Consider the following 22,432-nt stretch of genomic DNA (forward strand, 5'->3'; position numbering starts at 1 on the left):
CTGTTCAAATCATAACATCTTTTTTTTTCGAGTAGGTGCCAAAAGTGCTTACTCTTAAACAACCGTCGGATTTCCGGGTGAAATCGTGACACACTTTTTTTTTCTTATTCTGCCATTATTGTTTTTCCTTGTTATGATTCAAATTAAAAATATTTTAGTACAAGTATTTTGGACATCATTTTTTCACATTGTCTCAATGCAAATGTTTGAAAATTTTGTAGGCAATATGACAACTCTTTCAACATTTGTTCTCTTTTATTAACTCAAACAGATTTAGGATCTAATTTCATGCCTTCGAAGACATTTAAACCATCTTCAACATAATTTATTGACAAATTGATAACAATTACTCATGAATGTCGTAGATTTAATATCCTGTCACTCAGCAACAAATTCGGGTTCAATAACAAAGCTCAGTAAAAACTTTACAGAAATTCTCCAATTTATTTTAGTGTCTTTTTGCGTCATTACGGCTGCATTTTCTTCTGCATCTGAACGCTGTGTTTGGAAGAAGACGAAATACAGAAACTTTCAACACAAGTAATCAGATTTTCTTGTCTTTCATGTTAAAATGCTTCATCTCGCTAGGTATACGTCATTTATTAGATGGATTGTTAGCTTTGTGTCCAAATAGCAAAAAAAGTATTAATTTAAATTTCGCATTTTGCATAAGTATACGCTTTAATTTATATCAAAACAGATTTAGATAGCTTAAAACAATATAGTTTACTCATAAATACATCTTGATAATTCACTTCTTCAATTTTCATAATCTTATATCCTGACCTATATCCTCTTATAAACCATATTTCTACTGAGATCTTCTTAAAGCATCTTTTTATCCCTATCTACGCCTCGAAACCCTATTTTTCCAGCGGAATATGAATCTTCGGGTCTCGCTGATTCGATTTCTGCAGTCAGATCGTAAAAATACCCACTACATAGCCTGATAATCTCAATTTAAGTTCCTTAATTTTTTTGAAAAAAAAATTAAAACTCCCTTATCATGCTCATTTTTACGAATTTCATTTTTCCTTTAAGTTTAAAATATACGCTTTTTAGCATGTTTATAATACATTTTCAATTTACATTTACATTTTTATTTTTGAATTGTTTATTTATATTTCCGTTTGAACAATAATATTTATTGAAAATTGTGAGAGAAACGGATATAATAAAAAACACCATACAACAAAATTCACTTTTTTTCATACTTACGCGGATCACTCCTTTTCGGCCCAATATGCCGGAAATGATAAAACTCTCAGATCTAGTTGCTAAGATCCAAACTCTCGACTCTCAAATCTACTTCCTCAGATCTTGTTGCTAACATCCAAACTCTCGACTCTCAAATCTACTTCCTCAGATCTTGTTGCTAAGATCGATCTATTATACTCAATTTTACTTAAGCAATATAGATCACCTTTATTATGATTCACTTTATCTGTACTTGTTTAAAATTAAATTACATCATAAAGATCTAATTACAAATTATTTAGAATTTTGAAATAAAACCAGTATTTTATCAAATGCTTTGAGATTAATGCATTCAAACTAAAAAAAAAAGATATATTCAGATCAATTTCAATATTATTGATTTTTTACTGTAAAAACTATGTCTACATAGATCTCAAACAATTTTATTAGATACTCTTTTTCCCAATTTTTTTCAAAATCTCTTTTTACATATCAAAAATTGTATTTTTCAATTTCATTTTTATTTTTTCCATATTTTTTTTGGAATTTGGATATGCGTCCAAAGTAGTTATGTCATTAGAAAAATATTAGATATCTGAAGAGAAAATGATAACTTAGAGAGTTTTAAAGATTTTATTTTCGAATACAAATATAGACCTCAGAGGAATACATTCTAAATAAATTTGTATCTGAGGGTGAATAAATAAGAACAAAATTTAAAGGGTTAGCATAAATAATGTAGAAATTAAGATTGGAATTTAAATTTAATACAAAATTAAAGGGAATGAATTTGCGATTAGTAGGGTATGGCAAAGGGATTGGGAAACATTGGTTACACATGAAAATTATCAGATGTAAGAATTTGGTGCAGATATTTTAAAAATGAGATCTGAGTGCTTAAACATTAAAAGTAGATCTTATCAAAAAGATCTGAGGAAGTAGATCTTAGCAACAAGATCTGAGGAAGTAGATTTGAGAGTCGAGAGTTTGGATGTTAGCAACAAGATCTGAGGAAGTAGATTTGAGAGTCGAGAGTTTGGATCTTAGCAACAAGATCTGAGGAAGTAGATTTGAGAGTCGAGAGTTTAGATCTTAGCAACAAGATCTGAGGAAGTAGATTTGAGAGTCGAGAGTTTGGATCTTAGCAACTAGATCTGAGAGTTTTATCATTTCCGGCATATTGGGCCGAAAAGGAGTGATCCGCGTAAGTATGAAAAAAAGTGAATTTTGTTGTATGGTGTTTTTTATTATATCCGTTTCTCTCACAATTTTCAATAAATATTATTGTTCAAACGGAAATATAAATAAACAATTCAAAAATAAAAATGTAAATGTAAATTGAAAATGTATTATAAACATGCTAAAAAGCGTATATTTTAAACTTAAAGGAAAAATGAAATTCGTAAAAATGAGCATGATAAGGGAGTTTTAATTTTTTTTTCAAAAAAATTAAGGAACTTAAATTGAGATTATCAGGCTATGTAGTGGGTATTTTTACGATCTGACTGCAGAAATCGAATCAGCGAGACCCGAAGATTCATATTCCGCTGGAAAAATAGGGTTTCGAGGCGTAGATAGGGATAAAAAGATGCTTTAAGAAGATCTCAGTAGAAATATGGTTTATAAGAGGATATAGGTCAGGATATAAGATTATGAAAATTGAAGAAGTGAATTATCAAGATGTATTTATGAGTAAACTATATTGTTTTAAGCTATCTAAATCTGTTTTGATATAAAACGAAAAAGAAATGCTTTAAGTGTTCGGCCACTTAATCATTTTCCCACAAATCATTATGAACCGTGAGAAGATAGAAATTAATTTATCATGTGTAGATATTGCCACATTTAAGAAGCTTGAAAAGCTTATTAAAGAAAAACTTCCTGGTGTTATTTATAATAATATCGCAGATTATCAAACAAGTCCCAATCAATCAAAACTATTACAAGAGAATACTATTAAATCAATGATTGCAGCTTCCAAAAACCGTGCTCTAAGCTATCAAAGATCTCTGCAAATGAAAAAAATCAATGAACAAAGAAAAATACAAGATGGAACTGCAGACGAATTAGAACAAGAAGCAGAAAAGGCAGATCTTGAAACTCTCAATGACAATGAAGATGATTCTGATGATCAAGATGAAGATGAAACAAATGGTGATGAATCCTTGAGTTTAAGCGAAATATTATTAGATGATTATACCCCATTATTTAAGTACCCTCCGTTTGCAGATAAATTAACGTGTGTTATCATTAATAACATGTTATATAATTTAAATTTTCCAAACTCAAAGAGCCGACGATACTATGCGGAGACACTTCAATTTGCCTTTATGTTGTATTGCAAACAACCCTCAGAATATTTGTTGGCAAGACAGAAACTTATGTTGCCATCAAAAGCAACTCTATTTCGAGTCTTTGGTAAAGATATTGCAGCATGGAAGGAACTTTTGCTTTCAAAATCATCTTCACTCCCAGTATTCCTCAGATTCAGGGAATTATATCCATATACAGATGAGGAATTACGTGAACAATGCCATTTTTGCATTGGAATAGATGCAATCACAGGCAAATTATGGAAGAAGTCCGGCCATGACGATCAAATCGAGGACTTATTTGCATTATATTTGATGCCATTAGATTGCAAAGGTCCATCAATATGTTTGCATATAATACAACATACAAATGGTCTTGCATCTGGAATTATGAGTGAAATCTTGGATTACATTGCTACAGTTCAGAAAACACTGAATGTTCCAGTTTTTACAACTGATGGTGACAAATCTTACGATTTTGTTTATCAGATATTCTTTCACCATTGGTACAGCCTAGTTACTGGCTTTGATGGATTAGTAGAAGTCCTTAAAAGTGCAAAATTCCAAGATCTTAAGATTATCTTCATCGCGGACGTCGTTCATATAGGCAAAAACCTCAGAACGTTATTAATTTTCCCCAATAAGTTAATCTTTTTGCAACCTTATGATCCAACGCTGCACGTCGATATTACAAAAATTAGATTATTTTCCAAACTTGGAGATGCAATTAACAACTGTGATAAGTCTACCACACTCAATGACAAATATCCTGTAACAATCTTTAACGTTCAAACCGTCAAGGATATGCTAGATAATAATTGCTACACTGAAGCAACTTGGCTCCTTCCACTTGCACTTTGGTTTGAGGGAGTCCGAAATACCATATTACCAGTTGAAGCAAGATTGTCAATGTTCAAACTTGCTTTTTTCATCTTGCATTTCTTTCTCAGATTGCAAGATGTGGTCGGAGTCACTGATAGACTTCCTAATATAGAGACACCAGATCATCGTCTCAAATTCAAAGGTTATCTTTTTGCCAGAAGAATGCATCTTCTGAAAATGGCGACATCTCTTCTCACTCTTTATGGATTTTTAGAGGAATTCCCGAATATAAATTTTCAACATCTCACAACCCTTCCGGTTGAACATTTATTTGCCTTATTCCGAAAATTTGCGCATTCAAAAAAAGAAGTTAAAGATTTGATGAGTGCGGGAGCGCATTTGGTAATGAACCAAACCTACCGTGAACAAAATTTTGATCGTCTTGTGTCAGAATGCAGACTTGATAATTCAGGAGCAAATATGGCAAATGTCGAGGAGATGCCAGAAGATATTAAGTCCCAATATATATTCACAGATGAAGATATTGCCAGTATTACGACCGATCTTATGTATTTAGTTGGTTGGCACGAAGATCAGGTATTTTCAGTTTGGGGAAGATTAATAAAATACAATCACACACAACCATTAAGTGTTTTTGAACCTTACAGCAAAGATTTTCCGCGTAATGGAGTGGAAATTTTAAGACAAAAACTGGATCAAATTATTGAAATAAAAGCTCCAGTTCCTTTTTCAGAAAATAGGGGCTATTGCCCATCTCAAGCATACGAAACACAGTTACAAAAAGTGCCGATGGCCAAAACACCTCTTTATGAGAATTTCAATGACATACTACAATTCGCAAACTCAAATTCCTCTTCTTCTACAGAAAACTCTACAACTACAGATTCTACATCTCAAGGAATTCAATCTCAAAATTCAAATTTTCCAAATGAAAATTTGGAAAATTCCCAAAATGCAGAATCAACTGATGATTTTCAATCATTAATAACGCCAATACAAGAAGATCATTTTCCTTCTGCCAACGAACTAAAACAAGGGTTTGATATTGCCCATGATGTTTTAATTAGTCCGCCACCTGAGAATCAACATCCAGAAATTGATGAAGAAGAGACACAAAAAGCAATTTATCTATTACAAAACTTAGACTTTCCTAAGAAATAAAATTATTTAATTTATTCTTGTTTGTTTTTTAATTAAACATGTATATTTATTAACATTTCCTTTTTTAATACCTTTCCAACTTCTATTAGTAACAAACACATAACTAATTTGAAGATTTAGCGTTATGAAGAAGTATCCAAGTAATAACGTCAATAATGCATTTGCGATAGGATATAATTGCACCAAAGGTTAAAACTTGTATAAAGAATGAAAAATGAAATTTAATATAATTTTTTTTCGAAAAAAATCCATGCTTGGCTAGATTTTCATAGTTATTGAATATGCATTACTGACATCTTGTAAAAGATGCCGATCAAGGCTTTCAAGATTGCTAAATTTCTCGATTAAAATTTACATTTTTTTTTATTTGTGTTTAATTACATTTTACAGTTTGCAGACTTACATAAAATCCGCAACATAGTGGTTATTTAATATTTGCCCCACAGTATTGTAGTTTGAAATTTACGATAAGATTATAATTGATAAAGTAAGGTTTTGTCATTAATGCATCTTATAAACTTTCATTGATAAATATGGATAGATAAGTTCTGTGTTCAAAAGTAAGCATTTTTTTAAAACGCGCAATTATATCAAGAACGACTATCATAAATTCATGAGTATCGATGATTTTCGTTTAGGATGGACTTAATCGGCTTGATTGATATACATATTTTAAAATGGCATAGCTTTGTGCATGTTATGTCAAGCATTGTGCCAAACCAATTTAAAATGAAACAAATTATTTTAAAGAAACTATATATGAACTATTCGAACACTTTATATTAATGTAGGGAGCTATAAATTTAAATATTCTAAAAATTTATTTATTTGAATAGGAAATCAAATAATTATGCATAATCGCATAAAAAAATGCTGAAACAATGAAAAGAAAAAAATAGTTGCCCAATAGAAAAAGTCGAACCCATACCCCTACCCATTGAGTTATCCTCACTTTCAAGTTTCGATCGAAAAAAAGGTATTTAATCGCGTAACTCGCACCGTTTAGTCGTATTTCGAAGTTCTATATAGTATTAAAGATTAAGTTACATTATGTACAAAATAACTTTTTATTGTTATTTGATTTTGATAGCATTATTAGCTGAATATGAAAAATCTCGTAGAAATAATCATTTCCTTCAGACATAAGTATTGGATTGTTTCCCAATAAGCATAATAACACACGTTTCATATTATAATTTATTTCATTTCTGTACAAAATTTAGATAACGATATCAAATAAAAAAAACTGTGGCCTTTTTTTACTTCAAACTATCATGAAGTGTAACCAAATTGGGTGAGTATTCTTGCTATCAGTATGACATGAAAAAGTGAACGACAAAAATTGAAGATATTGTAGTTAACTCGGATTTTTTTAATTGCAAACACATCTATAATTTGTTTAAATATCATTTATTATATCAAAATCGAAAAAATCGTTTTTGGAAATCTTTGAATTTATGAGAAGTTCTACAAAGACACTTACAAATATAGCGTTTGCAATAAAAAGGCTCTTTAATCTTCTTCATCCTTGCTCAGAAACTTCTACTGGTTACCTTACGGGTAACCTGCAAAGCTGCTTCCAAGGCATCGGGAAAATAACGTATTTTCGTGAGACTACCTTTATTTTTTTTTTATGGAAGAATCGCCTCAGAAGCATCTTCCAAATGCTCTTTTTGTATGCTCTCGTTGCAGGAAATTGTGTATTGCTACTGAACTTAACTGGAATGCCGCATTTCGCAACCACAGACGCCAAACTTTTTCAACCAAAACACCTCGTCGTATTCAACTTCATTGTGGGAAAGATTTTAAGTGGGAGTATTATGACCAATTCCTTGAAGATAAGGAAATCTTTCAAAAACGCGAACAAGCAGATTTTCCTATTTGTAACAAGTGCGCAAATTTAAAACTCGAACAGATAAATTGCCAAAGAGACTACCTTAAGTACGAATCTGATCCATTATCAAAAAATATGCCAAATGTATCGCTTGATATAATAAAACAACTGAAACATAAAACAGAAAAGCTTAAAAAAGAAATTCAAGTCTATAGAGAAGTTTTTGAATCATCTTCGGCAGGCTCCGATGTAAGAATTGAAACTTTATCTCCAAGTATTCCAAGAGATGAATCTTTTCGAAGTAAAGCTCCCGATACATTGATGCTACGGCAAAATCCTAACGAAAATTTGAAAGTTAATACCTTCGTTGCATGTACTACTTTTGTAATTAGCTCGAATGGACATTATGGAACTATAAACGAGCTTCGGCTTGGAACGCAAACTCCAACACCGGTTCCATTAGAAGAAATAAACTCAGGTTTGATGCTATTATGCCAAATTCTGAATTATTATTTATCAATTACAAAAGCTTACATATTTGAAATCCATCTCGGGCCAGAAATGACATTTAAAATACACGATCATGAGTATACGCTTACAGCTTTTGATCTAAAGCATAAAAAATCGGTCAAAAGATTCAATGAAGCCATGGACATAATAATGAGCGTATTCTCCCATGTTTTTGTATTCTTTGACTCAGGACAGCCGAGGCCTCCATTCCTTATTAAGCCAAAGGACAAAACAATCGGAGGTGAGTCATACGAGTACGAGCTGAAGCATCCAGAGAAATGGACTTTGGCTATGAAATACCTGCTGGCCAACCTGAAGTCGGCCCAAGTTCAGGGACTTAGATGTTCTTTAATTCAATATCAGAAATCTCAAAATCAAAAATAGGCAAAATTTCTGATTTTCTTATTCCATAATCCATTTTTGATCTCTATATTATTGTATTTTTATAGATTTATTTTAATTTCTTATATTATGTTAATTTCAATTGAATTGTATTAAACAATGCGTGTTTTTCTTTCCATATGTTCTGATTTTTTAATCATCTCTTGTTTTGTAAAACTCATTTCAATAAAACAGTCAGAAAATATGAAATCTTGACATGTTTTCTAAGAATAACTTTATGCATTAGCATGATTCATTAATTGACTGCGCAAGCACATCTGAATGAAGGAAGCTTCTTTAAATCAATTATAAATTCTTTAAATCATTTAAATTTACCTTGTCATCATATTCCTACACATATTTTCAATTACATTCTTCCTTCATTGGCACGCTTTGTGATTCCTACCTAAACTTCTCAAAAATAAACGGTCTTCATTCAAAATTGATGAAAATAAGAACTTATATCACCACCAAGGGAAGAAACGTTTTTCCCGAAAAATAATCGTCTTTTGATGTTTTTCCCGAAAATCGTTCCGATTATGACGATAGACCCATAGGATATTGATTTTGGCATGAAGGAGTTGAATTTCACTTCTGAAATTGATATGATAGATAGCTCAGAGCATATGAATATGAATTAACTAATTAAAATAGTATATTATATAAATATGCTAACTGAATTAAGATAATTTGATTGATATAAGGGAATTATAATACAATTTAAGTTAAGGGCATAAAATTCATAGGCAATATATTGCATCTGCCATCAATAATATGTTAAATTCAATAATTTTATAATGAGAATAAGATTCGAATCAAAAAAGTATCGCAATATGAAGTAAAATACTTGCGACTAGTTTCACATATTTATGGTATATGATATATGACTGTGTTTATGGTTAAAAAGTAGTTTTATAAGTAGAATTTTAATAAAAATAAATTTTTATTCATAATTTAAGAAATTAAACAAGGAAAACTCACTACTTCGAAAAATTTCATATGAGTGAGCTGCAAATTTGTAAATAAATCGCGAAATAAAAATAATATTCAATCGTATTTAAATTTTTTTATGATTTGTATAAGCAGATGATTTTAGTGCAGTAATTGATGTTTGAAAACGAAAAGCAATGCTTGGATTTGTAAATTGAAATATGAATCGCGAAAAACTCTGATTAGTAAGTAACACGCTTTTATATTTCGATAAATTTTATCGTCAATATGCTAAATCTGATAAAAATTCGATAATTGTAAAAAATATGATGTAAATTGTAAAATAGTTGAAAATGTTTGGGGCGGTTTGAAATGAATCGGAGGGTGTAATAATTTGGTACTAATTTAATTGCATTAAAATGCTAAAATTATGAAATTGTAAATTTAATCGAAAGATATGAGTTTAAATAAAGAAACGAGAGATATTTTAATTGGTTTAATTATTTTATATCACTGATTGTCAGTAATATCCTTTGATCTTTGATTCAATGAATACGTTAGTATGAGTAATCAATATCCATTGAACAAAAATGAACAACTACAATGTAATATGCTGATTTTAGTATGCACATGTTATATCGTGTGATAAATTCTCCGTAATAAAGAAGATATTTACAATTATTTTTATATGAGCTTTAAATCTGTTGAAATAGTTCCAATATTGCATGAAATTGGCAGATTTGAAGTAATTTGATTAGTTTTGAGATGGAAAATTTCTAAAAAATTTCTGAAATCATGAAAATATTTCGAAATTTTGTTAAAAATACTTTCAAAATGCTGAATTTAGAAAAAATTTGGAATTTCTTGATCGTAGAATTTTGATTATTTTTGTTAAATTGCTTAAATCATCAGTGATTTATGAAGTTTTGGATAAATTCTTAATCAATATTCATTCATTCAATGAATTTGAGCAATAACACTGAAATGGTAAAGTTTACACATGAATTAAATGGAAAATAACCAGCATATCCTATAGAATTTCTATTATTTTATCATTGATTTACTTATATTTGAAATTAAATTTGATATATAAATCATAACATGATAATTAATTGATAAAAATTATTGAAATTAAAACATAATTCACAAATCTTTTTATTCTTTTAGTAACTTTTCAAACTAAGATCATATCATTCATATTTGGGGCCTACTGATTCTGTTTATCTTATTTATTTTGAAATCTGTCGTTTAGATCTTCGTTTTCGTGGAATTTTTATTGAAAATTGAAACAAACAGTTTAGTTTTGAATTTTTCATTCATATTTAATGACTCATCCAGACTATATCATCCATCTATCAGTATATATCGATGAAAAGTTTGGTGAGCCCGTATTTCACTTAAACATACGGCATTGGTCTGAAGGTCAATACACTGTTATTCTTGATTGCAATGTCACTTCATTTAATGAAGAATTAAAAACTGTAGGATCAGCCCAAATACATGAAATTCTGGATGATGTGGCAGTTAAAGTCGATATTGATGGAAGCCCATTAATTATTCAGACACAATCATCTCATGGTTACATGGTTTCTTTACCAGAAATTGGAAATATAGTTGTTTCAAATGACGGAAATCTTGCCATAGAAGGGAATCATAATATTGAATCCCTTAAAATCGCGGTTATTGCTCCATACCAAGTTATTCTTTTCAGAGCAGTTGTTAATCAAATGGACATTTCATCTCAAGGTGTTATCTTATTCAAAGAATCCATTGTTGAAATGGACTCTCTTCAGATTGTTCCTGTCGATAATAATAAAGGAAGTATCACATGCTTTTTAATGACAGAAGGTTCCGAATTCAAAGCGCACGAACTTCTTCTTAATAATAGTATTGTTTATAGCCTTGGTACAATGAATGTTGAAAATGTTTATTGTAGAGGCTCATCAATTTTAAACTTTGGTTCTTTTACAACCAAGTTACTTGACAATGTAACATATCTTTTCAATGGTAAAGAATCAAGCATCAAAGAAGTTCAAAAGATTGTTTCATCGTACGTGATCAATCATGGATTGATTAATTTTCAGAATTTAGAAATTTTTACATCTGCTGATATCAAAAACTTTGGTGTTTTGGACGGCAAATCCAATTTGTACATGAATTGTCTGTGCAATAATATCAATGAAGGCATGTTCCGCTCAAAGAATCAAATTGTTTTTGATGGCAACCAATTGGAATTATCAAAAGGATCTTCTATTGTCACAAACACATTCCAATTTTTATGCAAATCAACGACAATTTCAACGAATATTGAAGGAGTTAATGTTAAAATGTTAAACCTTGTACAAGCAAATTCATTTAATATATTTAAAAATGTTGAGATCTACGGAGTCTTCATAAACTATGGAGCATTATATGTTGATAATAACATTTCCTTATTAGGTAAAAAAGCATCAATTATGAATGCTGGAAATATTGAAGTTTCAAATGAAATATTATCGCTTGCTCTCGAAGATGAAATTTGTGATTACATCGGAGAGAGATATGAAAAAGTAAACAAATACATCAAGAATCCAAATCACCCTGATGAATGGAGAATTCATATCAATTGCAAAGGAATTAGAGTTAAATCTTCACTCAACATTAATGCAACATTCCATACTGTTCATAATATTGAAGTATATGAATCTTCGAAGCTATACATTTTTAAAACATCAATCATTCAAGGTCTTAAATCAATTGTGAATCGTGGTGAAGCATCAATGTTCAGTTCATCACCAACTCTGGAATCCTTTATTAACGAGCCTCAAGCTAAACTCATTCTTGAATCAAAAACATACTATGGTGAGATTCATGGTGAATTAGAATTAGAAGGAGAAGTGCATATTGGAGATTATTTCCCAAATATTAACTCCATGACCATCAAAGAAGGCGCAAAAGTCTATTTGAACAAAGGAAATGAGTTTCCTTCTCTTAGTACGCTCACTAATCACGGTGAAGCCCTTGTCAGTCCATCTCGTATATTCAATTCGCTTAAATCTGTTATCAATTATGGAAACATTTTCGTTAAAGTAATCCATAAAGAAATAGATGAATCAGTTATTAGTATAGGGTGTCCAAAGGTGCGTTTAGCACAGCGCTCTATATGAGACTATTAAAGGAGATATATGCTGATTATAAATATATAATAAAAAATATGAATATATGTATATGATGAGTATGTTGTATTTTGGCGCCATGCCGGGATATAAAATGAATTTTGAGACAAGAGGCGGTTTCGCGGGAAATTTTGGCGGGATTTTTTTCATTTTTTTAATGAATCATAAAGAAAACATCCTCGCTCTTGCAAAAAAATGCAAAGACTGTAAAAAAATCTACGAGACATTGGTAAAATGCTTCGGTATGGATGCTCCTAGCTATTCCACTGTAACGTATCATGTTAGGATGTATCACTTCATGAACAAAAAGGCGCCCATCATAAAAATTGACAAAAAATCGCCGGATCAAAGAAAAATCAAAGCAATTCTTCAAGCGCTAGATGAAGACCCAAGAGCATCACTCAGAAGGATAGAGGAGATGACAAAGATACCACGTACAACAGTCAGTTATTATCTGCACAATTATTTGAACTACAAACTAGCGTATACACGTTGGGTTCCGCACAACCTTAATTCAGTTCAAAAAAAATCTAGAGTCCAATCTTCGAAAGAGCTCCTCTCTATATTGGGTGCGTATCAATCCAAGAAGTTTCGCTTTTAGTAACAGGGGACGAGTCTTGGTTTCAATATGCAACAGAAGCCAAAATCATGTGGATCCCGAAGGATGAAAATCCGCAAACATTCCCGAAGAAAAAAATTGACACACCAATGATGATGTTGTCGGTTTTTTGGGGCGTGAATGGCATCATCGCAATTGATATTCTTCAAAAACCTAATACGATGAATGCTCAGTATCTAATTGACAATGTTCTTACTCAAATTATCAATTCTGATGAGTTTGAGAAATCCAAACAACAAAAACAAAAGTTTGCAATTCATTTTGATAATTCAAGAGTTCACAAAAGTCATAAGGTAATGAATTACTTGGTGGAAAACAATGTCAAAGTTGTTCCAAACCCAATTTATTCACCTGATATTGCACCCTCTGACTTTTATTTATTCGGCACGCTAAAAAAGAGAGCTGAAGGACGCGAATTCGCGAGTCCAGATGATCTTGAAAATTTTGTAAGAGAGCAATTTGAGCAATTTTCTCATGATGATTTAAAGCGTGTCTTTCAAGCCTGGATCGATCGCTGCGAACGCGTGATTGAATCCAATGGTGATTATATTTAAATAAACTTTATATATATGTAACTTGTTTATTTCTATTCGCAGTATTCAGGTTTGTGCTAAACACACCTTTGGACACCCTATATTAAGGAAAATGGACCTCATATCATCTGCCATAAGAATTTTACAATAGAAATGGAAGAAAGTTCCAAAATGAAGATAGGTAAGCTGGAGCTATATGGAAATCTTATCACGAAAGGTTCCCTCGACATCGATGTCTCTTCAATCGGCAATTTCCCAAATTTGTCTGGAAATATTCAAGCCAAAACATTGATATTAGAATTTGGAAAGAATTCGAATTATTTAATAGATGAAAAGTTCCCAAATATTGAGCATTGTGATTCAGTAGAAATTTATTCTGATAATATTTTCCTTCAGAATTGCAAATTACTCTCGAAAATTTTATTCTTCAGCAACAACCTGAATACAGAAGGAACTAATCTCATAACTAACCTTGAAATACATTCACATGATTTTGTTTTAAATGGAATTATCAAAATTGGGAAATCATTTGTTTTTGATGGCAAATCCATTCTTTCGAATTCTGGAATTGCACAAATTTTCGGGGATGCCAAAATTAAAGCAGAATCATTACGACTTGGTTCCACTGATTTAATTCCACTTCAAGAAGGCAAAGCAATACTTGATAAAGATGTTTCTCAGATATATACATCGTTTATGGCACTTGGCAAAATGAATCTTGAATGCAAAGACATTTGGCTAAAAAATGCAGTTTTGTACGGCCGTCAACAACTAAATGTTTTCAACGAAAATTTGATTGAAAATAAAACAGGATTTATTGCATCAGACGGTTCAATTTATATTAAAAGTTCCAAATTGATTAATGGAGAAAGCGATAACACGGCCTTTCCACATTATTCTCTTCATAGAGGAACTATTGTTACTCCAGAGAGTATTAAGGATGGGCACTCATTAGGGTGATGAAAAAAATCAAGTCTAGCAAAGTCAATATATTAAAAACAGTGAAGACTATTATATAGCATTATAGTGCACAAGCTCAAATATTTAATGATGCATTTCTCGAACTTATTTTATTTATAAGTTAACCTTGAAACATGAATTTTAGTATATCATGAGCATATTTTTTTTCTAATTTTGCAATACTTATAATATCATACCAGGATTCATGTGGAAGTCTAATATTTGGTATATAATATTCTTACAATAAATGTATTAATTCAATTATATTCAAAATGATGGGTCGCAATTTTTACTGAAATTGCAAATTTAATTTCAACAATGAAATTATTGTTTAAAAAAAATAGCACAACAGCAAGATGGACAATCATATATAGAATTATAATGCTCCATATAATGCTTTGATTTGATGCGTATATAATGTTATTTTTCGAACATCTTTGTAAAAAATTGATTTTTGTAATTTTTGAAAAAATTCGATTTTATTTCGAGATTTCCTCTATAGGTGAAGTATATTGAACAATATTCCTATGGGAGAAAATAATTGTAAGTATGAGTACTTTCATTAATACTATGGGTGCCATGGTTATCGCTCAAACGATCAAGTTATATCTCGATTGCGTAAATTGAAATTTTGCTATTTTCTAAATTCACGGCAACAACATTCTTTTATCCTGATCGTACATCACAATATTTGAATGTGCGACCATTTGTTCAAGAAACCGTCAAGTTATTCTTCATTTTTCATGCCGCGGCGAACAAAAGCAGTTGCAAAGCGTATAAAGAACTTAGTTCAAAGCGCGAAAAATAGGGTAGAGCCATATGTCGTCAACACTGTTGAATTTGTGCTATCTGTATTATTGAGCGGCGCTACATTTTGCCAATCAGAATTTCAATTCATGCTGAATAACATCAAAGTTCCGTCAGAAGCTACATTTCATCGAGTCCAAGAAAAGGTTGGTCGTGTTATCATAGAAGTTGCCAGAGAATCTGTTAATTATTGGAAATCTCGAATGAGAAAATGTTCGGGACTTTTGTTTGACGGTTCTTGGAGTCAGAGAAGAAATGCAATGTTTTGCTATGTACAATTTGTAGAAGAGAAACTCAAAAAAATTGTAGATTGGGAAGTGATATCTAAATCTTTTAAAAATTTCAAAGGTAATTTCAACGGAAAATCAAATGAAATGGAATTTGAAGGCTTAAAAAGAATGCTGAAGCGTTGGAATAATGAAAAACGTGTAAATTTTTTTGTGCATGATGGCGATGTCAAAATTGTTTCTACAATCAAAAATACGTTCAAAGGTATCAGAGAATACAGAGATCCTGGACATTTTCTTAACAATATACAGAAAAAGCTCAAACTGCCAGAATTCAGAATCTTATCTAGCATTTCAAAGAATTTATTGCGTTGGCTTAGGCAACTTCTCAATGACACACATATGTCAATTAAAACAAAGAAGTTTTTATGGTTGAATTCCGCTAAACATTATGCCGGAAATCATAAATTTTGTCCAGATCCTGAAAAATGCAAGATGATTAAACCATGGAAATATGCAAAAAATAAAACTGCTATAAAAACACTTAAAAAATTCCTCGAAGATACCGTAAAAATCTTTGATATGGTAAAAAAGATTCATTCAACTCAAGTAGTTGAATCGATAAACCATATCAAAGCAATGCTTGCTAATAAAAATATTAATTGGCATGCTTCTTGGCCAATTAGGATGGCAGTCACAATATTGCATTTCAATGAAAGTATGTTTGAAACGATTGTAGCAATAAGATACAGGTTAAATTTACCAACAATGCCAGAAATGATGAACAGATATTTCAGAATGTATGATACAACAAAAGATTTAATCAAAGCATTCAAAAATTCAAAGCAAGTTCAAAAAAAGTTTGCGGCATTAAGAGTTATAAAGAGAGGTCTTCAAGCTACCGATGATCGTATTACTCTTAAATCACATAAATAATTATTAAATTTATTTCACCCTCAAAACATCATAATCTTGCACCTTCTTTGAATAAACACTTTCACCTTCTATTTTTAATTAATGTTTTTTAATTGTCCAAAATTTTTAGATTATATAAGATATAATTTTTTATAAAAGTATTATTTTCTAAAAGATAAGTATATATTCTTAATCACAAAACCTAGCATTTTATCATATCTATATATCAGCTTCCTAAATATAATACTCATATAGTTAGTATGATTTTAATGTTTTTGAACATGAAACGAAAATATGATTACAATCATATAACATAATGGAGTTATTGATATAACTTATATGCATGATACATTAAGAAGTCTTCCAACAATATAGATATAGTTGTAGATTCCTATGATTCCTTTTATATTGTGAGATAATAACATTTTTATGCTGTCAGGAGCCTATGAGTGCCCATCCTTAAAGTTTATTTTTTATTCATGAAAATAATTATTTCTAATTTCTTTTACTCTCTCGTATATACTAGATTTAAAGAATTCAGAACATTTCCCATAATCTCCTAAATGTTTTCTTATCCCTAACGTGTGCCAGTTATTATATGAAACTGAATAAACTTTATCTTTATCTTTACACCTTTCATCACTTCCAATATATTTATATCTCAGTTTTGATTTAGCATTTTCATATTCATTAGCGTTTAATAATTCACAGTCTTCCTTTTTAAATTGATGTTTAAGATATTCAGGATTTAATACTCTACGTTTATATGCTCCTAACTTAGTTCTAAAGGTTTTTCTACAAAATTTAGGAATTCCATCCTCTTTAATGTCATCAATGATTTCCATTTCATTATTTTCAATTTCTTCTTCTCGTTTATGAGGTCTTTGATTATGACTCCATTGATTCCATGAAATTAAATATTCTTTATCATTATATTTATACCTCATTAGCTTATTTTGGCTTTCATATTCATTTAATAATTCACAATCTTCATTTTTAAATTGAAGTTTAACCCATTCAGGATTTAAACAATGTTTAATTAATCGCGGAGTATCTGACATCATCTATATATAGCTTCTTTTATAAAAGATAAAAAAATAAATTATTTTAAAATTAATGTTAATTTTTTTAATGATTTATAAATAAATATATTTTAATGCATCGTCTATATATAGATGTAACAAAAAAAGTCACTAAACCCGTCATATCCTACTACTAGTATTAAATTACTTTGAAATATATATTATTTTCCTATCAAACCTTTAATAAATTTCGGAGCCAATTTTCAGAATGGATTTTGCTGAAATTTTATCAAATGCTTCATCTGGAAATTCGGAAATCTCTTCTCAATCATTTCAACTCCTCAAGAAATTCGCAGAAGAAAACACAGACGAGTATACATTGCAATTATTTTCAATATTTCAGAATCATAACGAAGATTATCACCTTTGCTGCAATGGTTTATCACTAATATGTTATAACAGCATAAGTTTTGATATGTTCGTACAGAATTATCAATTAATTTTACAATTTCTTCGTTCTTCAGATGTAACTTTAAATAATCTTGCCATTCCACCATTATCTGCTCTATTACGAATGATTTTATAAGGGCACTCATAGGCTCCTGACAGCATAAAAATGTTATTATCTCACAATATAAAAGGAATCATAGGAATCTACAACTATATCTATATTGTTGGAAGACTTCTTAATGTATCATGCATATAAGTTATATCAATAACTCCATTATGTTATATGATTGTAATCATATTTTCGTTTCATGTTCAAAAACATTAAAATCATACTAACTATATGAGTATTATATTTAGGAAGCTGATATATAGATATGATAAAATGCTAGGTTTTGTGATTAAGAATATATACTTATCTTTTAGAAAATAATACTTTTATAAAAAATTATATCTTATATAATCTAAAAATTTTGGACAATTAAAAAACATTAATTAAAAATAGAAGGTGAAAGTGTTTATTCAAAGAAGGTGCAAGATTATGATGTTTTGAGGGTGAAATAAATTTAATAATTATTTATGTGATTTAAGAGTAATACGATCATCGGTAGCTTGAAGACCTCTCTTTATAACTCTTAATGCCGCAAACTTTTTTTGAACTTGCTTTGAATTTTTGAATGCTTTGATTAAATCTTTTGTTGTATCATACATTCTGAAATATCTGTTCATCATTTCTGGCATTGTTGGTAAATTTAACCTGTATCTTATTGCTACAATCGTTTCAAACATACTTTCATTGAAATGCAATATTGTGACTGCCATCCTAATTGGCCAAGAAGCATGCCAATTAATATTTTTATTAGCAAGCATTGCTTTGATATGGTTTATCGATTCAACTACTTGAGTTGAATGAATCTTTTTTACCATATCAAAGATTTTTACGGTATCTTCGAGGAATTTTTTAAGTGTTTTTATAGCAGTTTTATTTTTTGCATATTTCCATGGTTTAATCATCTTGCATTTTTCAGGATCTGGACAAAATTTATGATTTCCGGCATAATGTTTAGCGGAATTCAACCATAAAAACTTCTTTGTTTTAATTGACATATGTGTGTCATTGAGAAGTTGCCTAAGCCAACGCAATAAATTCTTTGAAATGCTAGATAAGATTCTGAATTCTGGCAGTTTGAGCTTTTTCTGTATATTGTTAAGAAAATGTCCAGGATCTCTGTATTCTCTGATACCTTTGAACGTATTTTTGATTGTAGAAACAATTTTGACATCGCCATCATGCACAAAAAAATTTACACGTTTTTCATTATTCCAACGCTTCAGCATTCTTTTTAAGCCTTCAAATTCCATTTCATTTGATTTTCCGTTGAAATTACCTTTGAAATTTTTAAAAGATTTAGATATCACTTCCCAATCTACAATTTTTTTGAGTTTCTCTTCTACAAATTGTACATAGCAAAACATTGCATTTCTTCTCTGACTCCAAGAACCGTCAAACAAAAGTCCCGAACATTTTCTCATTCGAGATTTCCAATAATTAACAGATTCTCTGGCAACTTCTATGATAACACGACCAACCTTTTCTTGGACTCGATGAAATGTAGCTTCTGACGGAACTTTGATGTTATTCAGCATGAATTGAAATTCTGATTGGCAAAATGTAGCGCCGCTCAATAATACAGATAGCACAAATTCAACAGTGTTGACGACATATGGCTCTACCCTATTTTTCGCGCTTTGAACTAAGTTCTTTATACGCTTTGCAACTGCTTTTGTTCGCCGCGGCATGAAAAATGAAGAATAACTTGACGGTTTCTTGAACAAATGGTCGCACATTCAAATATTGTGATGTACGATCAGGATAAAAGAATGTTGTTGCCGTGAATTTAGAAAATAGCAAAATTTCAATTTACGCAATCGAGATATAACTTGATCGTTTGAGCGATAACCATGGCACCCATAGTATTAATGAAAGTACTCATACTTACAATTATTTTCTCCCATAGGAATATTGTTCAATATACTTCACCTATAGAGGAAATCTCGAAATAAAATCGAATTTTTTCAAAAATTACAAAAATCAATTTTTTACAAAGATGTTCGAAAAATAACATTATATACGCATCAAATCAAAGCATTATATGGAGCATTATAATTCTATATATGATTGTCCATCTTGCTGTTGTGCTATTTTTTTTAAACAATAATTTCATTGTTGAAATTAAATTTGCAATTTCAGTAAAAATTGCGACCCATCATTTTGAATATAATTGAATTAATACATTTATTGTAAGAATATTATATACCAAATATTAGACTTCCACATGAATCCTGGTATGATATTATAAGTATTGCAAAATTAGAAAAAAAATATGCTCATGATATACTAAAATTCATGTTTCAAGGTTAACTTATAAATAAAATAAGTTCGAGAAATGCATCATTAAATATTTGAGCTTGTGCACTATAATGCTATATAATAGTCTTCACTGTTTTTAATATATTGACTTTGCTAGACTTGATTTTTTTCATCACCCTAATGAGTGCCCATCCTTAAATTAGAAATTAAATCCATAGATTCAATCGGAAATATCATTTCAAAGAATCCAATTTCGATTTCAGGAGATGAATTAATTGGAAAAGGTAATATCAAGACAGATGAATTTGCCTATTTTGATATCAAACACGTTGATATGAAAGATTTGCATATTGAAGCAAATGAAATCCTGATTGAAACAGAAAATAAAATTGAACTTTATAATGGTGAACCAGAAGCTCCTCCACATGATTTTCATTACATTCGACCAAAAGTATATTCTTTTCTTTGTGTGAATCCAAATTTTCATAATCCACCGCTTCCAAGGCCAATTCCTCAAGTTGCATAAATTTTTGATATTAATGCATTTGCAAATTCAATATCATTTATGTTATAAGAAGCTCCACAGTTTTTACAAAATGATCAGGATGATACTATTAGTGTTTTAGACACTATGGTTTCATCAATCAATTCGGAAAATGTAGTTGTCCAAGGATCAAATCAAGTTGAAAGATTTGTTCGCAGTGTTCCAGATATGATTGCTGCTAAAGCAATTGAATTCCTTCTTCGGCCAGATCATGGGTTTATTAATGATAACAATGAAAAATTAAATCTACTCGAAAAAATTGAAACAACATCCATCGAAGTCAGAAATAATCCTGATAATCAAGAAAATGCAGTTATAACGTATTCACAAGATTTTACAATCTTTGATCATAATACTAATGAGAAATCAAGAAAACCATTCTTAATGATTCCAATATCATTGTTCAAAGAAGCACAAAAAATAATTTGTAATGATCTCAAAATTAATGCAAATGGAGAAGTTGTAATTAAAGTTTCCCATGGCATCCAAGCTCAAAACATTTCCATTTGTTCAGAAGATTTCATTAGGATCATGGACAGGAATTTCATTAATGGAAGTTTAAGAGACATGCGTTGGTTAAAAATTCCTAACTTCGAGCGAACTATTGAATGGTATAATATCTTTACAGATCAATGCAAAATCATAGTTGATGGGGATGTTGTTTTAATTGGCAAGAAAGGTATCATAAATAATATGGGTATTATCAAAGCGAAGAATATTGTCAGAAGATCAGAAGGAAACATTGTTGATGAAGCAACCAATAAAACCGGCGCTCTATACCCATATAATGTTGAATTACAAGAACCACCAGGATGGCTTCATCAAATTTCAAGACCTATAACTGCATCATACGAAGCATTAGAAGATATCATTGTTGATACTCCGAATGGTGAAATTATCGAATATGGAACAGATCGTATTGCAGGTAATGATATAATTTATCGCGCAATAAAGACAAGTTCTCTGCAAGTCTTCACCAATGAATTGCATAATCAATTAAATCATCATTTTAAATGTATTCCCATTCCAAAATCACCCATATTAAAAGGCAGGTTAGTAAAATTACAAACTCAACAATCAATTGTTACAAACAACATAATTTTATGTGATACAGTTGAATTTGATGGCGATTTGGAATTAAAATGTGGAAAAGGACTAAGTACCACAGTTTTAACAACTAGTCAAAGCCAAAAGCTAGGTGGAGTTTCTGTTGGCAATACAGAAACAACAATTCAAATTAACGAAGAAATTGTTGTTCCAACAGTGATCAAAGTAAATAACTTAATCGGTCGCAACGAAGGAAAATTGAAGTTGGAAGGAACAATTGGCGAAATTTGTCACATGTATCTGGGTAAGAAAGATCTTATTGAAAAAGCTGCATACAAAAGAACAAAAACATATATTCATCAAGAATCATATGGCTTTTGCCTTCCTAAGATCAACATGGACCCAATCTTACAAGCAATAGAAGGTGTCCATGCTGCTGATGATGATTTATCTAAAATTACTTCATATGTTAATACTGCTCGAGTTCTTGTTGATACAGCCACAGATGCTGTAAGATTAACTCATTTGGAAACTTACTCGAATCCAATCACAACAATGGTCTCAACATTTCTGCTTTTAAGGTCTAAACATCCTGAAACCCATCACCTGTATCGCTT

General features: G+C 30.4%; 5 protein-coding genes and 2 pseudogenes across 7 annotated transcripts in view, besides 3 other annotated features; 6 read left to right on the top strand and 1 right to left on the bottom strand.

Annotated features, from left to right (window-relative positions):
• Positions 1 to 4,712: 4,712 nt before the first annotated feature.
• On the top strand, positions 4,713 to 5,513 carry TVAGG3_0548590 (uncharacterized protein; the record flags this gene model as incomplete). Its single annotated transcript, XM_001280507.2, has 1 exon — positions 4,713 to 5,513. One exon carries the CDS (start codon positions 4,713 to 4,715, stop codon positions 5,511 to 5,513), a length of 801 nt encoding a protein of 266 aa, XP_001280508.2.
• A 1,000-nt stretch (positions 5,514 to 6,513) lies between these two features.
• TVAGG3_0548600 (beclin 1 family) lies at positions 6,514 to 8,460 on the top strand (the record flags this gene model as incomplete). Its single annotated transcript, XM_001315389.1, has 1 exon — positions 7,147 to 8,241. One exon carries the CDS (start codon positions 7,147 to 7,149, stop codon positions 8,239 to 8,241), a length of 1,095 nt encoding a protein of 364 aa, XP_001315424.1.
• A 3,813-nt stretch (positions 8,461 to 12,273) lies between these two features.
• Positions 12,274 to 13,576: a mobile genetic element.
• Positions 12,370 to 13,496, top strand: TVAGG3_0548620 (annotated as a pseudogene). Its single transcript has one exon. A coding segment is annotated over exon 1 (1,127 nt).
• Positions 13,577 to 14,413: 837 nt separating the features above from the next.
• Positions 14,414 to 16,843: a mobile genetic element.
• TVAGG3_0548650 (zebrafish ch211-108c17.2-related family) lies at positions 15,179 to 15,551 on the top strand (the record flags this gene model as incomplete). The annotated part of the gene is made up of 1 exon (XM_001325376.2): positions 15,179 to 15,551. A coding segment is annotated over one exon (373 nt), but the record flags the coding sequence as incomplete, so codon positions are not given.
• Positions 15,993 to 16,405, top strand: TVAGG3_0548660 (annotated as a pseudogene). Its single transcript has one exon. A coding segment is annotated over exon 1 (413 nt).
• A 1,149-nt stretch (positions 16,844 to 17,992) lies between the features above and the next one.
• Positions 17,993 to 20,418: a mobile genetic element.
• Positions 18,427 to 18,960, bottom strand: TVAGG3_0548680 (uncharacterized protein; the record flags this gene model as incomplete). The annotated part of the gene is made up of 1 exon (XM_001315393.1): positions 18,427 to 18,960. One exon carries the CDS (start codon positions 18,958 to 18,960, stop codon positions 18,427 to 18,429), a length of 534 nt encoding a protein of 177 aa, XP_001315428.1.
• Positions 20,419 to 20,855: 437 nt separating the features above from the next.
• The window catches only part of TVAGG3_0548690 (uncharacterized protein), a gene marked incomplete at both ends in the record, with an annotated part of 1,659 nt that continues 82 nt past the window's right edge, over positions 20,856 to 22,432 (top strand). The window contains one exon of the mRNA XM_001315395.2: positions 20,856 to 22,432. This exon is cut by the window's right edge and continues 82 nt beyond it. Coding sequence (XP_001315430.2) covers positions 20,856 to 22,432 — 1,577 coding nt within the window.

This window comes from Trichomonas vaginalis, chromosome II (assembly GCF_026262505.1).
Source record: "Trichomonas vaginalis G3 chromosome II, whole genome shotgun sequence".
NCBI classification, from domain to species: domain Eukaryota; phylum Parabasalia; order Trichomonadida; family Trichomonadidae; genus Trichomonas; species Trichomonas vaginalis.